The sequence below is a fragment of the Passer domesticus genome, chromosome 1 (assembly GCF_036417665.1).
Source record: "Passer domesticus isolate bPasDom1 chromosome 1, bPasDom1.hap1, whole genome shotgun sequence".
NCBI classification, from domain to species: domain Eukaryota; kingdom Metazoa; phylum Chordata; class Aves; order Passeriformes; family Passeridae; genus Passer; species Passer domesticus.
Window position 1 is genome coordinate 138,913,684 of NC_087474.1, and position 23,121 is coordinate 138,936,804.

The 23,121-nt window shown below is 39.1% G+C and overlaps 1 protein-coding gene across 10 annotated transcripts in view; it reads left to right on the top strand.

The window, feature by feature from the left end:
- Window positions 1–23,121, top strand: part of CPQ (carboxypeptidase Q) — a 147,619-nt gene that overhangs the window by 83,586 nt on the left and 40,912 nt on the right. For 8 of the 10 annotated variants that reach the window (XM_064392386.1, XM_064392425.1, XM_064392434.1 and 5 more), the window contains exon 5: window positions 10,466–10,577. The exons of the other annotated variants lie outside the window; for them this stretch is intronic. In XM_064392386.1, coding sequence (XP_064248456.1) covers window positions 10,466–10,577 — 112 coding nt within the window. The remainder of the gene's footprint in view (window positions 1–10,465; window positions 10,578–23,121) is intronic. 10 annotated transcript variants of the gene reach the window in all.

The window sequence follows — 23,121 nt, forward strand, 5'->3', positions numbered from 1 at the left end:
AACATTGAACCAAAGAATTGCTTTGGGTTTGTATGTATAAATATGAGAAAAATCTAGTAAAGACCATGTGTGATGGAATGATTTTCACTGCACAACCTGGACAATGTGTGGATTAAATTATTTCTATTTGCACATCCTGGCCAGAACAACATCCTGGCCAGAATAAAGTAATGCCTTAATTCTCTAACACTGAGAAGATGTTGTTGGAGAGTTTTGGTTTTTCAAGCAGTTTCAGCGACACCTCCATCACATCTGTGGTCCAGTGTAGTTATGTCTTTTTTGTTCTGAGGAGCTCCAAGCTGGACACAGCACACAGATGTGTCCCAAAAATGTGTAAGATGTGTCTCTCCAGTGCTGAGTGGTGGAAGGATCACCCTTGTTGACCTGCAAGCAGCACTCTGCCTGATGCAGCTTGGGTGCCATTAGCCTCATTTATGGCACAGGCACACTGTTGGCTCATGGTCAATTAGCTGTCCACCAGGACCCTGAGCTCCTTCCTCTGCCAAGCTGCTTTCCAGCTGGTCCCCAGCATGATCCTTGAAAACCAGCCAGCTCTCCTGGACTCTTTTTTCTCTCCAGCTCTGTCTCCCATAGAATTCTTACAAACAGGTCCTTGAACAGGCTAAACACTACTTTCCCCAAGACCAGAGCTCACATCCTGCCATTTGCCTTACTCCTTCTTCTCAGGATCCTGAGCCCCACCATCTTATGTTTACTGCAGACCTTCACTGCATTCCCAATCAGTTCTTCCTTGTTCATAATTATGAGGTCTAACAGAGCATCTCCCTCTGGATTTATTCCACAGTGGATTCCTGCAGTTCTGGGAATGCCTGAACTTAATGCTGCATTGAGACATGTATTGTACAGTTTAGACGCAACATGAAAGAGAAAATGTTATGTGCAGATTTAAAAAAAATCAGTAATGAATAATGAGAATCTTAGAAAAAACCCCATACTAATAAGAGGATAATCTCAGCAAAATTCTGAGAAAACTTGTGCAGGTGCCAGGAATGTAGGATAAGCCATAAAAATAAAAAATGGTTATAGTAATCAAATGAAAGACTAATTGAGTGTTTTAGTATACTAGACAATGAAATCCTTTGGGCATGAAGGAAATGGCAAGAACCTAACCTGTGTGAGGATTTGTGGAGTAAGAGGGTGAGATGAGAAAAGCCTCTGTCACAGGCCTAACTGTGAACTGTGAGAGGAGGAAGTCTTTGCTATCACAGCAGAAAGGCCTGGAGCCACTATCCACTATAAAGAAACAAAGACAAGAGGCATTGCTGGTTCTGATAGGTCATTGTGACTGTAGAAGTGGGACACTTCAGGGAGAATGGATTACATGATCAGCACTCATTTTGGTATGTGTAATGGTGAGGGTGGTAAGATGCAAAAATTTCATTTCCATTGTGTTCAGCTGGTGGTCATGAATAATAAAAGCATCTGGAGGTGTGGCTCACAAGCCAGGCTTGTCAGCTGACCACATTCAAAATCCAGTTTGAATTTTGAATGCTACAGTGATAGCCCAGCAGGGCACATTTTTTAAAAAGGCTTGTGTTATAATGGGTATTAGAAAAAATGTTTTCCTAAGGGTAAACACTGAAACAGTTTTTCCAGAGAAGTTATAGCCTTTCTTTTGTAAGAAATTTCAGAACTTGACTGGACAAAACTCTAACTGATCAGATATAAGCTGATCCTGCTGCAAGCAGCATGTGGAAGCCAGTGCACAGTCCCTTCCAACCTCAAGTTTTCTCTGATGCCTGCTGTGTGGCACAGGCACATAAGTGTTAGTTTTCAAGCCTCCTCTCTTACAGTGCTCTGCTATTCCTACAGCCATGTAAGAGTTGTTTTGACTTGCTTTTATCAGCATTCTTCTTGGGGGATTTGTAAAGTGTATTTTCTTGAGGACAGTCGAGAGGTAGCTACTCAGGATGGCTTTCAGGACATTTTAGGTCATCACAATGTTCTAAAACAGTGCTAGTGAGGCAAGGTACTGACTTATTAAGGGGTCCTCTAGTGTTCTTGAGAGGAAACAATATTTGTAATTTGTTTTGGAGAAAAATCTACTGTTTTTACAATTTTAAAAAGGGAAGCTTGCTAGTAATGCCTAGTATCACTGTGTACAAATAGGCTTTGTAAATCCTTCAGCAAAAGAAGTAGTATTGGATATTAGTGTTTGTTTTAGCTGAGATTAGTTTTGATATCTGAAAAAAGGAATTTCAAAGATAGAATATTTGGGGATGTTGCTAGATCTGTAATAATGTGAAATCCTTTACATCCCTGAAATGAAGAATATATAAATATATATACTCTAGATTATAGAAATTATCTACTCTATATGTAAGGGAAGTCTTTCTTTGATAAGTGTAGAAAAGAGAGACCTTCTCTCTTCACATCAACTCAGATGCCATTTTAGCTTTCCTACAGGGGTATTGCAGATTCGTTGCTGATCTTTGCACTAGAAAAAAGCAGATACAACATCTTCTTTATGCAAGGGTAAGTGATATTTCTGTGATACCTGGTTTTGTTTAGAGGTAGTTACTGTTATGATTTTTCCTCTTAAAACCTCTAGAAGTGGGTTCAAATATGTAATTTTAAATCCTTATTTTCAAAATAAAGTATTATGAAGAGTGGCATTATTTCGGAAATGTCACAGATTAGGAATAGGAAATAAAATATGCTGGAGGACTTAAATATGGAAATTCTAAGTCCAACATTTAATCTGAAAATGGTACTTATTTCAATACTTGGTTATCTTTTGAATGCTCATATAGTTTCTATGTCTTGTTACCTTTACTGCAATTGCCTTATCAGTAATAATTTATTTGCAGACTAATTTTCTCCTTCACTGTCATACATACTATAAATGATACCAGCTCATTTATTACTACTATTTATTAACTACCCAGTAGTTTTGAGATTCACTTCAAACAGGGAGGTTTGATTGCAGTACTTTCCAAGAACGGTTTTGTTTCAATCATTTCTACAAAGCAGAGATTCAGCTTTAAAGAGTTTGCTGTATGTTGTGACACAGGGGCTCTTTGAAGGTTAATCAGATTTTTAGCAATAATGGGGTTGGATTCTTGTGTGACTAAGTGAGTCACTTCTGTTTCATGTGCAGATCTGTCATTTAATCAGAAGCCTGGAAGTTAAGACTTAATACACTGCATATTAAGTAGAAAAGACAGTTGTTGTTTTAATCTTTTTTTTTCCTTCTGAACTTCGCTATATCTTTAGGACTGTAAATTAGTTGAGACAGCTAGACTGATTATTTAAAAACCATTCCTAATGTGCGTAAAATCTAATAAAAGGAGCTGTACAGTGAAGTCATATTATTTGGACACCAAAGCTAAAAACTAATTTGAAGAAATATCCTTATATATACAAAATAAAATCCACTAAATGTGGTAATGCTCCTGATTTACATATAGGGCATGATTTAATCTAATTGCAGTTTAACTGGGGACAGTTATTGTTTTCTTAAAGGCAAGTAAAAAACACACAAATCTTTGAAGCCCAAAACAAATATTTGGGGAATGGCCAGAGTAGACTGTCATAAAGAGTTTTAATCAAGTAAGTTTTTTACAACTGAATATCTCTGATACAGCTCCATGCTTGAATTTAGCTGTTGAAGTTGATAAAATTACACACAATAGAGTAGGCTTCTGTTGAAGCATTACTGGACAAAGTATTTTTCTTCTGGTAGCAATGCCCCACACATCTTAGAATACAGGAGAGTTTATATTCAAATATATGCATTATGTGTGTATCTTACCTTGCATGTTAGTGTAACTCTAATCCCATGCCATATGTAGTTTGTTACAGTACTCAGTACTCTGTGTTGCTGATGGGCACTCAGCTTTGTCATCCTGTCTTCCTCAAATGTTGAAATGCTGAGCTTGAATAATGATAGTGTATACAAAACACAGTGCCCCAGCAAGAACTGTTTAAATGGTTATCTTTATAATGCAGTGCTTGAGAAGTTTTGGTCAAGTATTTGTCCTGCTGTTGGAAGAGCTGGGTTGGATTCCAGAATGGAAGATGATGTGTGATGTGTTTGCTGCAGTCGGGTGTGGTGCTACAGCACACAGGATTACAAATTCAGATTGTTTAGGTTTCGGAAGGCCTTTGGCGGAAAAGCCAAGTGACTGATTTACAGAATCTTGCTGCAAGATACAAATTAAATAACTATTATAAATATTTTAAAACTTGAGGAATGTTGGTTTGCATACAGGAATGAAGTTCTGCCTGGACACAAAATATCAAGTAGGAAGAGATGCATTTGGTTTGCTGCGTGACTTGAAGAGAGAAAGGTTTGAGGTGGAGTAGAAAGAGAATGAGTCAGGGCAAAAAGTGATATATTTCCTTTCCCCCCATAAGAAGGGGGAAAGGAAATGCAGTCTACAGGTTAAGAAGTGCTTTAAGGAAGGATGCCGTGAACACTGGTGCCAGCTTTGCTGTGTGGGTAAGGAGCACAAATGCATGTTGCTTGGTGTTGCCATTTTCCCAAATATATTCGGAAGCTACTACTGTGGATGATACTAATACATCCTAAAATTGCCATGCCATTTTTACTACTATATTTGCAAATCTGTGTATGAATACTTTATTTAATCATAGTTCTGAAAGCAAGTTAAGCATGATGACTAAAATTTAGTCCTGCCAGCTGTTTTATTTGCTCACTAGTTAGGTACATGATATGCTGCCTTTCTTTTTTCCTTTATTCTCATGCTGTTAACACAGTGAAATGAAGAAAACCTCTAAGTCCTTATAAACTGAAGCCATCTGGCTGTTCATAGCTGTAATGCTATCCAAATGTGTAAATTACTAAAAATGTATTCCTTTATGCTTAGGAGCACAGGCCTGAATTTGGTGCTGGGTTCCTCTGTCTAGAGAAGCTGGGAGTAAGAGTTTTTTTAGTCATGGTTTAATTTAGTGCCATAAATTTTGCTGGGACTAGAGAGAATAGGAAATTGTGAAGTGAGAGAATATTTGTGAGAATAAAAATGAGTAATGAGTATCTGGGGAAGGAGAGAAATTATAGGCAATTCTTAAATTGGATTAAATTTGGGATCCTAATTCTTATCTGACTTCTGTTTTCCTCTGATTTTGGTCCAAACACAAATCAACTTTATATGCTGTTTATACATTTAAGGTAAATATTACACAAATACCCCTGTACTAGCAGGGGGTTCATGCAAGGAAAATATCCAGTTAAATAATGTAAGACCTTGTTTTGGTACGTAGAATTTCAGATGGATTTACTTGGAAGCAAACTGCAGAAAGCAAACCACAAAAATTTGAATAGAAATGTTTTTCATGGGTTTCCAGGTAATAGTGAACTGGATGGGAACACTGCAAACCTTTGTTGCCTGAGGAAACAGCTAACTTCTAGCATTTTTTAACTGAAAATGTACATGAAGAGTTGAAAAGAACTCGAGTTACAGTCTAGAGGACTTCACTGTTTAAGCTTGGTGTTTTGGCACACAGATGCTTGGGGTTTGAATGTGTCGTGACTAAAGCTGCTTGATCTGGTTCTAATATCCTGTTTAGTTCTTGGTCATACCCCATGCAGCCCTGCTGGCTGGGGATGGAGCGCCTGGACAGGGGCCAGGCAGGAAGGGACCTGGGGGTCCTGATTGACAACAGGCTGAACCTGAGCCAGTGTGTGTGCCCAGGTGGCCAAGGCAGCCAAGGGCATCCTGGCCTGTATCACCAATAGTGTGGCCAGCAGGAGCAGGGAAGTCATTCTTCCCCTGTACTGGGCACTGGTGAGGCCACACCTCGAGTGCTGTGTCCTGTTTTGGGCCCCTCAGTTTAGGAAGGACATTGAGGTGCTGGAGCATGTCCAGAGAAGAGCAACAAGGCTGGTGAAGGCTCCGGAGTACAAGTCCCATGATGAGTGGCTGTGCAACCTGGGGTTGTTTAGCCTGGAGAAAGGGATGCTAGGGGAGATCTTATTCTCTACAACTGCCTGAAAGGAGGGTGTAGGCAGGTGTGGCTTTGTCTCTTCTCCCAGGCAACCAGCAACAACAAGATAACACAGTCTTAAGCTGCACGGGGGGGATATTTAGGTTGGAAGTTAGGAAGAATTTCTTCACAGAAGGGGTGATTGGACATTGGAATGTGTTTCTCCAGGGAGGTGGTGGAGTCACTGTCCCTGGAGGTGCCTAAGAAAAGACTGGATGTGGCATTTAGTGCCATAATCTAGTTGACAAGGTGGAATTTGGTCATAGGTTGGACCTGATGAACTCAAAGGTCTTTTCCAAACGTAATGGTTCTGTGAGTCCATGATTCTGTGGTTATGTGATTCTTTGTGTGTATGATGCTTGTTTAAGTTTTCTGTCTTCTCACAAGTTAAGGTGCTCCTTATCTTCACTGTCTGCTGGAGGAAGATGTAAAGAAAAGTACTTTTCAGTGTTTTGAATAATGAAAGTAATTACTATGCTTTTCTAAGAGAAATGTGTTGATAGGCAGATTAATTCAATAGAGATCCTATTCTGTAAACCCAAACCTCCACCCATGAAGTCTTCTTCATCCATGAAGGACAAAAATGAAGAATCATTACTCTTGCATTACCTGATATACATCTCTCTCAGGGACATGAAATACCTCTGCATGGTGGTTTTCAAAACTTAATACAAATGTTATTCTACATTAAATGAAGTGATTGAAAATGTTGCTTGTAGTTATTTCCTAATGTTTAATATTTATGATCTCTAAGGTTGCATAGAAAGAAGCCTTTGCTTTAACTAAAAATGGGATAGACATTTCTTAAAATTCTTTTTAATCGAGCAGAAAGTAGTTCACCTGCATTTTATGAAGTTGTTGCATGACAAATGCAGTTGGCCTGTGTGACTGTATATGGGATGGGAGATTATTTTTTTTAGTGGCATAAGCCATCCTGCTTAGAAAAGAATGACATATGCACATGTATGTGAATGCGTGGTTCCTCTTCCTCATTTTCTTGTCTTTAGAATATTAATTTTTTTTCAAAATATTTCAGTATGCTTGTTTGAAATGCTGCACATGACCTAAAGGCAGTCTATAGAAATCATCATGTTGATGCAGAAGGAAATAGAATAACAAAGATTAAGTTGTCATGTTGCATGCAAGCTGTCTTATTCCAAATTTATTTTTAGTCAATTTGGCAAATATGTGTTGCTGTATTTGTACTGTCCTGTACAATTGCTTGTGGTTTATCTGGATGTTTAAAACAAATACTTATACTTACAGATACTTACAAGCATTGCTTTGCAATGCTTGTGTTCTTCTGGCATTTCTGTAGGGTTGTTTTGTAGAAGTTATTGGTGTCTGTGTAGATTTGGAGCTGAAAATCATGTAACAGCTTTGAAAGCAATGTGGAAAATGCAATAATCATACGTCCTTGATAGCTTTAACTGCCTTTGTTATTAGCCCACCTATACAGAGTTTTATAATGCTATTATTTTATAATATTTCTTTAAATATAGTGGTTTAGACTGAATTTCAGAAATATTTCCATTCATTGCTGAGACACATTCCATCTACTTAAAGACCAAGATAAACGCAGTGGGTTTTGTTATTTTATAGCTGTGTCTTATTTTAAGAATGTCTATGGCTATCAGCACGATCAGTGAAACTTTCATTTCAGCAGCTGCTACAAAAACATGATAGTTTGAAAAAAAACAACTGTTTTGAAGAAACTTTCACACAGAGGTACAATGGTGGTATTTATGTAATTGCTGTTGGCAGCAGCTTCAGTAAATTCAAGTTGAAGTTCATCCATAAAATTAACTGACTTTCTCAATCCATTTGAACCTTGATCTGTTTTGGTGTAATGTTCTGGAGTTGGTGAAGAAGCTTTACTATTGGAGTCTGTAACCCCAAATGAGATTACACCACCTTCTTCTGATTCAGAATTTCCTGCTGTTGCAATATGTGTTGTTCCACAGAAATGAGGAATAATTCCCTCTCAGACACTGTTGAGATTGCTCCCAGGGAACAGCGCTAGTGATGTATTCTTTCACTGCTAAAGAAAAGGCATCCTATTGTAAACTTGGTTGTTTCTCAATGAGTTTACAAACTTGTTCTAAATAATTCACTTCATCTTGAAGCTCTGTTTCCCAGGAGACAAAATAGTTATTTTCTTAAAACCAATTTTTGCTTTAAGAACAAAGAAACCACATGGTGATTTTGAAGCTGTGGAATAGACATCTTTTATACCACAGACAATTGGGTTTTCACTCAGAGCCTTTTCTGTTCTTTTAAAAAAATTATTATTATTTGTGGATTCCTTATTGAGTGGACTGTATTGAATCTGCATCAGTTGGCTGCAAAGCATGGTGGTGTTTGAGCTCTCTCCTGAATAGGCGGGTTGCAGTGGGGCTGCACGTTCAGGAATGAACAGAACACAGAGCAGAATTCATTCATGCACTGCCCTCACTACCAGCAAGTGTGAACATGTGCACGGTCCTCCCTTAGAAGAAAACAAAAAGAGCAGCCACAGTGAGCATTTCTCTTCTCTGCTCTCATTTCAGAAACATTTCTTCCTCCAAAGCTGGTATTGTTTTTCTGAGATGATCTGGTTTCAAGCTATGTTGCTATTAAGTACTTCTACTGCAGGGCAGTGTCCCTAGAAAGTGTACTGTTTGCAATCTTTTGTATTGGCCCTTTTAGGGTCATGACATTAAATCACAAAGTCACAGGAATACCCCTGAAAAATTCTGAGGCTTTTACAGAGGGGCCATCCATCCAAGTTTAAGCACTTTTGAAGGAGGGGACATTTTGGAATAAAGATTGCAGCATGTCTATTTTCTACCAAGAAGATGAGTCGGTGCTCAAAAGCAAACACATGTTAAGGCTGGATAACCAAAAAGGGAGTTGAGATGTGAGAAGGAAAGAGTAATCTGTTCTTCAGATTTTGATCACAAGCTTTTTCTGCTTCTAAGGCATGACTGTTCTGTTTCTTGTAACAAGCACATTTATAAAAATCTCACAGTCTATTTTCTAAATTTGAAGGGGTTTGGTGCACTCTGGTTGGACCCATGGCAGTTCAATGGGTATGACTATTACTTTCTCATGGCCTTTGTTTAATACTATGGGTATTTCAGTTATGTTACCTGAGTTTGTGTTTGGTTAGATGAAAAAAACAGTGTTGTATGATGAGTACTTGATACTTTTTATCTTGCCATGATAGTCCATTAATTTTAATAACCAGTGAAAACATGCTTAGATTTATCTGACATGAAGAAGAAAATAGAGATTTCCATGTTTGGGCTCCAAGTTACTTCCTTGCAATGTTTACTGCATACTTTACAGCACAGACTCTTGCCCTCCAGAAGTTATAACAGGAAAAATGCATTATCTTATAATTTACAGTGCTAGACTGGTTGTCCAGTGATGGACAGTGGTAGATGAGATAATGTGCCAGGAGATCCTCATCCCATAGGGAGAAGAAGGTGGCAGAAAGAATGAATATTTTTACATTTTTATGGATCCCACAACTCTGAGACTTGTTTGACATCAGATAACCAGAGAGTGGGAAGCATCCCTTTGTGTATGGCCAGCTCTGAGCAGAACACAGGTGGATGCTCCAGGGTCTCCTTCAGTTTTTCCTTACTGCTGAGTTGCCATAGGTTGAACACATCCTGCTCTTGCTTTTGTGCTGTTTTACCATTTTACCACGCTGCCTGCTTGACTCAGAGTTGTTGTCCCTCCTTGACCTTTCCATTGTAATCATAGATCCATCAGCCCTTCAGCTCAAGGCCCAGCTGGGGAACTGTCACCTCTGTAGTATTTGTCTGATGCTACTTGTCAACAGTTGAAGGGTTTAGATCTGTAAGTAGATGTTTCTGGAGATGCCCATACTACTGTTCTCTACTGTAGTCACAAAACCTTCTTTGCAGAAAACCCATCTGGGACTTGCTACCATGTTTTAAAATATTCTTATGACTAATGAACTATAAAATATCTTGTCATTGTTGTAGCACATTGGGGATCCTGTAATAAATTAGAGGTCTTTATGACAGGTACCATAGATATATAATAAAATAAAAACCTCTGGGAATGCTTCAGTCTAAGTTCATATTTTTTCCTTACGCACCCAAAAATAGGATTAATCAAATTTCATGCCTAAGGGCTTAAACAGATGGAATATGAAAGAAAATTTCACCAGTCAGCAGTGTAGTAGTCCTGCATCACTGGAAATTATGCACTTTCATAATGTACAAGATAAAACCTTTCATTTAAACATTTTTCACATCTTATCTAGTTTTACTTTGACAGTGGTTTAAAGTAGTAGAATCCCAGATTAATATTCAGCAACTAGCAAACAATGTTTAAGTTTATTTAAAATATGTTTTTCCTCCCATTATAAAATAAAATGCCAACTTTGTGACAAAATCATTAAAATGCTCAGATACTAACAGAATTTTCTAATTCAGTGTTTTCATGTAGATATGTTTTCTCATAACTACTTTTCCAGGTTGTATTGGTCAGTGGACATCTGGACAGCTGGGACGTTGGGCAGGGAGCTATGGATGATGGCGGTGGAGCATTTATATCATGGGAAGCATTATCGCTCATTAAGGATCTGGGTAAATCTTTAATTTTAAAATATTTTTAGTGCATTACATTTCCAGGATATTTTGTATGATGTCTAAACTGGATTTTCTATTTTATCCATGTCTCTGAGCACAAATATTAATTTTGTCACTATACCCCTTAAAACTAGTTCAAAACAGACTTTTTAGATTGTTGAATTGATATCCAAGGACGCTTTTCCTCCTTCATCAGATGGAATCTATTTTTCTTCCTTATTCTCTTTTTCCCACAAATGTAGCCTGTGGTCAACAGGAATGCTCAATGTATTTATTAGAAACTAAAGTCAGCTGCTGCTCCTGTTCTGGCAGCCTTTAAACAATAAACTATCTTTCCCTGCTTCCCAGTGGAAGGATTTTTGCACTTCAGCAATCTCAGTCTTTCTTGAAGAGCTCTTTGTAGACAAGCTATGTCATGTGATTAGCTGCTTGCATATGCAGTTGTGAACATCAGACATCCCTGTGAGTTCCTATTCCTTTATTTTGCATTGTTTGAACCTCTAATCTTTCAATTTCCCAGCTTTGGAATGATTGGATTATCAATCTGTAACCCAAACAAAGCGTGTCTGTTTAAATTTTTGGTCTTTTCAAAACAAACTAAATAGGATTCTTCTACAAAGAATCCAAGTGTACTCCTTCTTTTAGTGTTTTTTAATTTTTTTTTCTATGATGCTTGGACAAATTGGCTGTGTTTCCTCCACCTTCAAGGAAAAGAAACTTATTCTGCTGTATTGGGTACTCTATTCCATTCAAAACAAACCATTGTGTGTTTCTTAAGGGCAAGTTCATGGTGGCATTGTATAATTTTTATTCACTGGGTTTCCTTTCATGCATGACTGAAATGCATCACTTTCTTGTTTAAATATTTGATTTCCTCTGGTAGTAGCCTGTGTGTTTGCTGTGCAACCTGTGGTGAAATGCTGTTCTCTCAGCTGGGAAATGCTGGAGCCTTTGCTGATGCCCTCTGCTCTGGGCAGCTGTTGTGTTCTGCTCTTCCCTTTGTCCCAGTGCTCTGCGGGAACACAAGGCTGGGAGAGGGCTGCTGGGTCTTCATAGCTGTAGGTAACCAAGGAGCCTTTCACAAAACTGGCCTCCATAGTAGATTGGTTAATGCAGATTTCATATCTTATCCATTAAAATCTGACCAAAAAAAACCAAACAAACAAACAAAAAAAAAACCCAACAACAAAAAAAAAAACAACCCAGCAAAACAAAAATATGTGAAGATTGTGTGAGAGACAAATTAATGACTTCTATTTACAATCAGTTGCATTGATTGTGTTTTGAATAAGCATTGTGTGTTGCACTGTGGAGACTTTGATATTTTTTTGGACCCTGATAAATTTGGTTTCATACCAATCCACAAAATATATTTGAAATGAAGGTAAGACAACTCAGTTGACTCTATGCATATGTAGAAATTTTTATTGTGTCCAGGGAGTCTTAAAGCCATGGTGCATTTTGTAGCCATAAAACTGTGTCAGCGTTTACCAGAGTATAACTGATCTTACAGCTGTGGTGATATGATCCTCTAGCTGAAATGAGCATTCTATTATATGATTTCTAGAATACTAATTTATGTTGTGTAATAAGAAATAAAGCCAGTACTTCTGCCATGGTCCTTTGGGTTAATGAAAGCAAAATACTATTGCACTATTGAAGCAGGGTTTTCAGTGATGGTCTAATAGCATTTCCTCATGACACTTGGACATGACTTATGGACAAGACACAAATTATGCCTGTTAATTTGGATTCTGAAAATTTCATGTAATACTTGAATAATATTATAGTTTAAATGCAATTGCATACTTTCAATATAGCCTCCTCCCAAAACCACTTAATAGCTATTGGCTATTAAGAACCAAATACATTAAATTAATTGAAAATTCATTAAAATTATGGTTTAAGATGGTAAGATTTTATTTTAAGCAATACAGTTTGTTCTCTTGTCTCAAGTAAATTTTTAATAGTTCTTGCTTTTACTTCTAAGTAAATCAGTTACTTAATGTATTGGCCTTTATACTTCCTCATATTTCCTGAATCTTCGGTGTTAGCTTTTTTTTTTTTAATTGAGATGGCAGTTTCTGTGCCACGTTGGTATATTTTTTTTCTTTTAGTTTTGTTTTGCCTTTGGGTTTTCTAGCTTTTCAGACACCATAATAGTTACACGCTCCCTACAAGGACATGTACCAGTCCAGCACAATCTGAAGTAGTTTTACATAGTCTTCAAGACTTCAAACATTTGGTAGCATTTTTTTTCCATTTCCATTTTGGCTTCACATGAATGTTGTTTCTTTCTGAGGGAAAGGCAACTACATGAAAGTCAGACTGAACTGAAACTGTTTTGCATTATATTAGCAGAGAATGGAATGAAAGTATGTTATTGATGTAAAATCCCATGTATACATTTCAGAAGAGTAGTACCTTAAAACATAGGGCTGATTGTGATCTGCTGTAGTTCTTCAACACTGTTGAAAGTTATAACCATTCAGGTAGCTCTGGAAAATAGAAGAGCTAACAAGTGGAAAGTTGCTGTCTGTCTGAATACTTTGCTTCTAATAGCTGTAATCTCTCTGCTCCTCTTCCACAGTGGGATGATGGGAAGGGGGTGCCTGCTGGTGATGCCATTCCCTCTCATTCATCTTCAGGGAGGAAGCACAGGCAGAAAATTCAGAGAAAATTTAAATTTCTAGATGGCTACGTTTCAACAAGGTGAATCATGGTATGTTTTCTGTGCAGCTGCAGTTTCACTCTCCAAACATCCCCTTCAGCAACATATAGTTAAACTTCAGTACCAGCTTGTGCACCTGTTGGTACCCATGCTGGCTATAGACATCTCCTGACCAGAGTAAAAAGAAGCATTTTCCCTAGTGCATCCATATCAAGTTCTCTGTGTCAACTAAACTCTCATGGCTGCTTGCTTTGCTGATAGCTAATCTCAGAAAAATTCACTAAGTAATGGTCATATTGACTATTAGTGTTCAAAGGGGTCTTTTCTCACCATTAATAATGAAGTGTAATGAAGCACAAAGGAAAGAAAAGCATTAATTAAACTCTTGAAGCTTACATATGCTAGTGATAGGCAAGATCTGTGGCAAGCTGCTTCATGGCTGATGTGCTTAAAAAAGGAAGAACTGGAAATGTTTCCACAGAAATTGTTTGTGTAAGGAAACATGAACATTTCAGCTGGTTATTACTCCTTAATCCTTTTAGTGGGAGTAAAGATGTTTTTAGAGTCACTGAGACAGTTTGTGAACTGGTCAGAACTGGTAAACTCCCTTTCCTTCAGGGAAACCAAGGCTGTTGTGATTAGCTGGGGATTTCTGTTGCTTAAGAAATTCTCCTCCTTCTACACTTGCAGGCAGAGTGTCCGTGGCAGTAAACTTGTGCAACATGCAGTTTGTCTTCTGTGATGTCTGGCAGCAGCTGCCCTGCCCAGTCCTCTGCAGGCTCTAATCTTTTGATCTATTTTAACTAATTTTGATGGAGGCACAAAAATATTTAGAAAAGGAAGTTTTGATATACTCTTCAAATGGGTGACTGAGGAGAAATGGGCAAGTGCATTTATGTCCCACCTGAGGAGAGGCTGGAAGAAGGCACTTTTATTCTTTTCTTAAAGATGGCAAACACCTGGTTACGAGAACACGTGTAGCGTTGTGATAATCGCCAGTCTCTTTCCTTTTAATCTGTCTACAAACTCTGTGTGATAGATTGCAAATATCTCCATGGCAGTATTGAGAGCGTTATTTGGGGTAATTAAGAGATGATGGGAAGACACTGGAGGTGTTTTAGAAAGGAAAGGCTAACAGGTTCCCATCATTAAGCTGAGGGAATCCATGGGGTGTTGGATGAGCTGTAATGTAGTGTGATGAGGGCTTTTGGAAGCTGTAGGAGAGACAGCACTCAAGCAAATTGCAGTTTTCTAGTTTTACAGAACAACAGCTGTGCTGCTAATTACAGCCTAGAAATCTCAAACCCAGCTTGTTTTCAGGTTCCATTTATAATTCTAAACTTTTGTTAGTTTGTTAGTTTAAATGCAAGGAAGAGCATCTCTGGAGCAGGCCAATGTCATTTGCCTCAGCATTTTCATGTTGGTCCAGTTAGCACTCTGGTGTTGTTTGAAACACAGCTTCTCATGTCCCTCTCTCACACAAGGTGAGATAAAAGGTGAGATGAAAGACTAAATAAACAGCTAACATAGAACATCACCATAAAATCACACAAAATGTATTTTGCTGCCATATTTTGTCTTTGGTTGGGCAGTTTGCAGGACTTGATCCTGCTTTGGGTGTTGGTTGTCAGTTTCTGTGGAGGAGATATTTGTCCTCCTTTCCCAACATTTCATGCCTGCAGCTCTTCTTGCCCAGGAGTCGTACTTGTGTAGAGGGTATTTGAGCAAGAAGCAGCTAGTATGTATCCAGTGGTTTCAGAGCTTTTGTCAGTGCTCCCTCTTTGCTCCTAATCCAGCTGTGCTCCCACACTGCTTGGCTGAGGGGCATTTCCCATCTGAGGCTGCAGATGTTCTACCCTCCTCCAGCCCTGACAAAGCCACCTCACACTCTAGTGCTGGAAATGAGGACCTTTCATCCCTAAAGGGAGCTTGAAGGAACTGAATAATGACAATAATAGAGAAAGATCTTTAGAAGCTTGTTGTATGGCAGTATCAGGTTTCCAAACATTGTATTTTAAGTCTCCTAACAGCAGTAGGGAGCCTACTGGTGTTAGAAATCCAGTTGATTTTGGTAGATGAATTTCAGTGCTTTCTTCTAAAAAACTTCAGAAATTATAATTGTTGTCTTTTTTTTTTAATTAAAACATCTGGAATAATTTTTTTTCCTGTTGAAAATACAGTAGAAACTGATGGGGTATGTTACTTGACACTACAGTCTAGTTTATTTTCAGAGTCCCATCTCTGCTAGTACAGGAGGAATCAAACAGTCAGCAGTTTCTTTGTTCACATCCCAGGTTTCTTTCAGCAGCATTTACGCACAGGTTCTCTTTCCTTCTTCAAGAAATGTGTCTTCTACCTTTTCCTGGATGTGTTTGGGTCTCTCTTGCTTCATTGCTAGCCAACTGTTGGTGCCCAGAGGTGCACACCTGTCCATGAGCTACTGCTCAATCTGGGGACATCTTCAGAAGTCAGTGGCTGAGCTGTGAATTTGTCAAATGAAAAACTTTTCCTCTTTCTCTTCAATTGCTTGAACTGCAGCCAGTGTAAGGAGTTGCCAGTGAATGCTGTCTGAACCCCTGCTTCCACCGAAGCAGTCGGTGCAGAATCCAGGAAAGGCTGCACTCCAAAGACCACCACCATGGTGGGCTCTGATGCAGGGTGAACAGTTCCCTGCTCGTGCTCTTGTGTTGTGCACTCAGCCCATGTTCAGTCCTGTCTGCATGCTGCCTCAGACCAGGAATCTCTGCTTGGACTGTGCCTCAAAGTGCTTCTGAGAGTCCTGTTCTTCCATATCAGAAAACACTTGCTGTGGGGAGTTGCCAGAGCCAGTGAATACCAGCAGTCAAGTAGATGAACAGGGAACATTCTCCTCTTTCACAGCCAGGGTAGGATGGTGATGGAGCTAGATAGCTGCTAGAGTAGCTTGATGAAGGAAGAATGATTGTTGACAAAATCTAATCCCGGTCATCACACCTTTTACAAAGCTTTCCTGCATTCCTAGACGATGATGAAACATGAAAAAGGGAGAAATGTATGGTGATAGACGATAGATGCCATTTCTCTTCTCTGTCTATTTGCCAGCATTAAGCTTACTGGGGTTTCATAAATCAGCTTTCCTGTAGATGTAGACATGGATCTGGCACGACCAAATTACTGCTTTATAGCAAAAAGGCAGAAAACTACAGAAATGTTTTTAAAACAATGCATGTAAGAATTTTAAGGTACTGAGTTATTATTACTCATAAGGAGTTGATTAGACAGTTTTCCCCCTTAAAACTTATTTTAAATTGAAATTGTAACTCTCATCTGAATTATAGCCATGACTAATGCAACTGGAAAACCATTAGACAGATTTTTGTACAGTTCACTGTAGTCTTTGTATGCAGCTACACTTCTCCAGTCCAAATTCACTGGCTAATATATGAGGACTAATGATATGTTTTATTAAAAACATGATCACCAGAGTAATTCCTTTCTGCTAGTTTAATTGAAGTAAAATAAATGCAATTTTAACGTGCTTGCAAAATATTTTGTTAAACATTTTTCTGAATTTCTTGTAGTGGTGTAATTGTTTGCTGTCTAGGAGATATGTTGTGAAACATAATTAAATGACTACTTTTACAATTTCTGGTTTTTTTCTTTAATCAAATATGTCTGATATTGACTTCTTGTTCTTACATTCTTTTCACTTTCCCAAGGCTGAGTGTTTTATTCTGACCTTCACGTTTTCAATTCTATTAAATCTACTTGCTATGAAATATCTGCATATGCTGTTACACTACAAATGCATTTATTCCTTCATTTTAACATTTGGTTGAATGCGTATTTGGCAAGTACTTAAATCTTCAATTTTCATACTTTGTTGACACAGCAGAAGGGGCAACTGCAGACATAAAAGGTTGCTAATCTGGTGTTAAATTTAGACATACAGCCCTCCATAGCAATTTTGCTCTCTATCTTGTGGACTGCTGCTTCTCTGCAAGCTTCAATTTACCCAGAAAATTCAAGAAAAAAAATCTGAGCTTTGATTATCTATAAAAATCTTAAAAACCTGACAGTGCTAGCTGTTGTGTGTTATTGGTTTTGTTTTTCAAGTCTCTAACATGGTTGACACGGTGAAGTGCTGAAATCTTTCCCAAATGAAGTAAGGGGCATCTTGTCCTTACTGTTATTTTTTTTTAACGTATAAATTTTCAGTATGGAGACAGAAGTGTGCCTGCTTCATTTTCTGACTCATCAGCTCTGAGAATAGCCTAACAGATTTGTTTTTCTAATCCAAAGAGTGGGGCAGCAGAGGCAGAATACAGACCCACCTCTCATTAAGATCAAACCATATCTGATATTTGTAATCCCAGAGAGTGTGGGAGTGGGCCCCACATTGCATTTTCTGCTCCACGATTTGATGAGATCACAAATACCCTTAAGGAAGAATGTGTTCCTGAAGAGGAATAAAGTGTTTTAAACATGGACACTGTCTTATTCATTTGTGGGGCTCAGAGAACACATTCACAGGACCAGAGCAAGGCATGAGGTGGAGTTCTCTGCTGACTCTGCACTTTCCGCTTTTTTTTTTTTGGTGCACATGATTTGTAATGGCTTCATGACACTACATGAAACAGTTCTTAGTTTAAAACCCCATGTGCAGATGAGCACATTTGGCAGTACTTCCCATCTGAAGTGCCCCTCAGCTGTGCTGCCAGGTGGCAGGAAGGTGTCCACAGAGAAACTCTCTCTCTGGCACTGTTGCTGCCTGACTTGCAGCCCAAAAGCACCAGGCTCTGGGCTTGGCTTCCCTCCTCTCTCCCTCGCCTCCCCAGTCAAAGGGCTTAATCCATGTTATTTTTAGTTACTAGACTTGCAAATCATTCACAGATTTCCCCTCCAGTCTTGTATACCCAGTTCCTTCCTTGACATTTCCTCTTGGATATTGCATTGCTTTTTAAAAATAAATCTATCTAGAACCTCTCACATTTTCCTTCTCCACTCTTGTGTAAATCTGCTCTTCTGTCATAAGATCATCAGCCTCCCCAGAAACAGAAAAAGAAAATTGCTTGTGTAATCTCAGTGTCTTGCTGCACTGCTGTTAAGGCTGCCGGTGCTCTGCAAATCCAGTCTTTCCCTAGGCTGGGTCACCTTGGGCACTGCCTTGCCCCTGTGCCCTCTTTGAAGGGCCTGTCCAAACAGCTGCTCACAGTCTGTGCCAGTGGCAGTCATGTCCTCTCAACCCCCAAAACATGTTTCTGAGCAAGCTGACAGCCCCAGGCGAGACTGAGCTGCAGTATGCACCTTGGCTCACCACTCCACTTTGATTTCCCCCTCCCCAGCCCCAGACCTGACCATTTTCTGTCTTCCTGCAATGCTTCATCTCTTCTGCTCCAGACCTCATCTCTCCTTACTCCAGACTTTCGACATTCAGAGGTTTACTTGCTTCCCAGTGCTATTTTTTGCAGTGCTTTGTCCTCAGTGCCACAAAAAGAATCTATCAACAGACAAAAATCAAGGAGATTGCACTGCATTAGATTGGTTTAAGAAGAAAAGAAAGACAGTTTCCAAAGCTAAAAGCTGTTTCCCATGTCTAATTTGAGCCTCACTGAATTAGAAATATATTATAATCAAGGTTTAAGTAGCACTAAAAGGGTTTTTTTTCAGCTGTTCTTTGCCTTGTTTTTAGAACCTTTTAACTTTGAAGCTCTGTGAAGAAGAACTTGATTGGTGATAGGGTGGACATGACCTGGCAATGTGCACTTACAGCCCAGAAAGCCAAATATGTCCTGGGCTGCATCCAAAACAACATGGCCAGCAGGATGAGAGAGGGGATTCTGCCTCTCTGGTCTGCCCTTGTGAGACCCCACCTGTGCTGCAGCCAGCTCTGAGGAGCCCAGGATAAGAAGGATGTGGACCTGCTGGGGTGAGTGCAGAGGAGGGCCATGAAGATGATTGCAAGAGCAGAGCACCTCTCCCATGAGGAAAGGCTGAGGGAATTGCAATTGTTCAGCCTGGAGAAGAGAAGGCTTAGGGATGACCTCATTGTGGGCTTCCAGTACCTGAAGGAAGCACACAAGAAAGATGAGGAGCGTCTCTTTAGAAGAGCATGCAGTGACAGGGAAAGGGGCTATGGCTTCAAACTTAGAGAGGAGGTTTAGATTAGATGTTTGGAAGGAATCCAAATTCCTTGGGTGAGTTGGTGAGGCACTGGCACTGGTTGCACAGAGAGTTTGCAAATGCCCCTTCTCTGAAAAGTTTAAGGCCAGGCTGGATGGAGTTCTGAGCAAACTGACCTAGTGAAATATCCCTGCCCATGGCAGGGATGTTGGAACTAGATGATCTCTAAGGTGCCAACCCAAACCATTCTATGAGTCTATGATTTTCTCGGTGAAATCATTATTTGTCACTCAATTAAAAAGCTAATTTCTTCTTAAATAAATGAGTACACAGGCACTTTTGTGCACCAGTAGTGAGATCAATTGTTTGAACCCCAGAGCACTGTGTTTCTAACAAGAGTGAAAGCCAAAGTCCTTCTGGTTTAGAATAGAGACTTCTTCTAAGTCTTCAGAGGAAAAGTCTGGACATCGTCAATTAACTGTGTTATTACTATAATCCTATTGATTACAGCCTATTTCTGCATGTATGTTCTTTGAAATTAGGCAGGGAAACAGGTTGCTAGCAGTAAGAGCTTTTTCTCATCCTTGCCCATACCACAGGATACATAAATCAGGTATTAGCAGATTGTACCACTGTTTTTGATGATGAATTCTTATCTTCTTTAGAAAAATGTGGAGTACTGGTTTTATTTTTATTTTATGCGGTGGCAGAAATGGAAATTCTAGGTATTTTATGAGAAGTGTATGCATGATAGAAATATCCCATCTGATGACACCCAGTAAATCCCCTATGTCTAATCAGCTCCAAACTTGAAAAAGGTAGGGAGTATAATAAGAATTTAAGGAATCTCAGCAACATCATTATGTATCTTGATTTTTTTGGTATAAATAGTTATAAATATTTTTGTATAAGTATCTTTTAAAGAAATTCCAAGCTACAGGGTAACAATGCAGAAAAGGCCATAGCTTATGTATGTTCAGCACAGCAGAGGACAGTACTTAAGAATCTGTATATACCTCCCTAGTAGCTCCTAAAGCAAGTACATTAGTGACTTAAGGAGTAAGAGAACATAGAGAATAGTTTGGGTTGAAAAACATCATTAAAGGTCATTTAGTCCAAGCCCCTTGTAATGAGCAGGAATTGCTTCAACTTGATGAGGTTGCTCAGAGCCGTGTTGCATCTGACCTTGAATTTCTCCAGGGATGGGGCATCTACAATCTCTCTGGGCAACCTGTGTCAGTGTTTCACGTCCCTCATTGTAAAAAGCAACCTTCCTTAGATCTAATCTGGATCTACCCTCCTTTAGTTTAAAACCATTGCTCTCTGTCCTTATTGCCACAGGCCCTGCTGAGAAGTCTGTCCCCATTTCTTGTTGATTCCTTTCAGTTACTGGAAGGCTCCTCTAAGGGCTCCCTGGACCCTTCTCTCCTCTCAGCCTTTCCTCATAGGAGAGAAGTTCCATCCATCCGATCCTCTTTGTGGCCCTCCCCTGGAGTCACTTAAACATGTCCATGTCTTCCCTGTGCTGAGGAGTTCAGGGCTGGATGCAGTACTCCAGGTGAGGTCTCACCAGGGGAACTAGAGGGGCAGAATCACCTCCCTCTACTGGCAGTGCAATTTGTTCTCCTTTATGCTCAGATCAAGGCTTTTCTAGGCCATTTATGCAGGGTGTTAGGAATGCATTTCTTCCTTGTTTTGCTTTGCTTGTGTGTACAGCTTTTGATTTCCCTATTAAATTGTCTTTATCTCAACACACAAGTTTTTTAGCTTTTATCCTGATTTTCTCCCTTGTCCCATTGGTGTGGGAGTGAGCAAGCAGCTGTGAGGGGCTTGGCTGCCAGCTGAGGTCAAACCTTGACACCTGTTAATCTACTCACATCCATTTGCAGTTTGCTTGTATGCCTCATATAAGCTGAACAGCTGATGGATTTGCTTGTGTGTGATCCCAGTGCCTTGATTTGCAGGGAAATCCCTTTTTACAAAGGTGGAATGCTTTTTATAGTTTTGTAAGCTGGACAGTCTTAAAATTATATTGAAGAAGCCTGTTAGCCATCTACACACTGTCTTCTTAGAAAATATTTTATCTTTGTGATCTTCCCCGTCAGTAAGGATTTATGGTTATAAAGTGGGAAAATAATTACTGAAGGAAATTTTGCGTTTATAGTGATGATCTCTATTTTGATTTTAAAAAGATGATTCAAGTTCTCCTTCCTGACTTGTAGGCTATATTGAGAATGAAGTGGGTTTATTTTTTTGCTTTACAGGCAATGTGACAGGCCATTATGATTTGTCTCTACATGTACAAAACATTATATTTCAGTTTTGCTATGTGGGAATGTCTCAATTCTGTCAAGCATGAGCAAGACATGTAGGACATAAAATTCAAGTCTTGCTGCTGTTATCTATGAATGTGGGCAATCTATGATGATTTAAAAGAAACAGAAAATAGAGTCAATAAGCCTGGCACATTGGTATGGCAGAAGTGTTTGTGGTTCCCAAGGAGAAGGAAAGGAGAGCAGCCACTGCAGCACAGAGGGAGTGTAATAGAGCAGGTGTCCTGCTGTGCTTGCTACAGATGTATCCTTAGTCACAGATCGACCATATCGATGTTTTTATTTCATTCTTTAACATGTGATTCCACATGCCCATAGTATCTTTTATGCTTGAGATAAACCATAAGAATATAGAGGCTGATCAGCAAAACTCATCATTGTGGTAAGCTATGATTTTATTTCAGTTAAGGGCAAGGTAGGAGGGAGAAAAAAAAGATAATACATTTTTCTAAAACATTGGAGGTTGGAAATTCATCTGTAGGTTTTTTTCTTCTGATAGCCTCTTTAGTTTTAATACTATGTAATAAGTCATTTGTTCAGATAACGAGAAAAGAGGCACAATTTTATTTGTGCAACAGTTTTCCTTAATTTTAAAATTGCCTACCCACCCCTCTATATGTTGCACCCATCATAAAACAGTTTCCTAGCCCAATTGTTATTTTATTCTGTCTTCTCAATATATATTTGGGCTGAGATCTGAAAGACTTTTGATTTTGTGAAGATTATACCTTACTTAGGAACCAGTAGTTTTTAAGAAGCAAACCAAAGTAGTTGAACTTACTTTGAAAAACTTTTGTAACTTGAATACAGTCCTCCTTTTTTTCTTTTCTAATAAAAACATGCATTGAGTATATTCTCAGCAATTTTACTTCTGGATACTGGATTTGTTTGCTGTTCTTTGGTCAGATCAGCTCTGTTTTTAATAACAGGTAGATAAATAGTTATTGCTTTCAGATTAAGATAATGAGGAAATTAAATTTTCCTCTGTAGACTTTGTTTGTATTTAAAATAACTGCCTCCATATCTTATGTATTTTTATTTTTTCAAGGTGCCCATTTAATTTCAGTAGAACACCCAAATGAATTTGCTGACAGGAATCCATGAGATATGAAGAGCTGATACACCACACCCCAGACTGGAAGGACCAAAGCTCAGCAGGGCTTTTTTATTTCCCCAGCTTCAATGGGCAGATATAATGATGGGCAGGGAGGGGACCATAAGAATCTCAAATGTCTTCTTCACAAGTGAGCTGAGATCATCTCCAGCTCCTGGAGAGCAGGAGCTGAGCTTACAGCCCATCTGAGCCAGCCATGAGGACGCCCTGATCACTGGCCCAAGTTCCCCTTAGGGCAGCAATAGCAGGCTAAAATAGCTTGATTTTTGTCTGGGAGGAGCCAGGAGATGCTGCTTCCCTGTCTTAAGCATTTCCTACCAA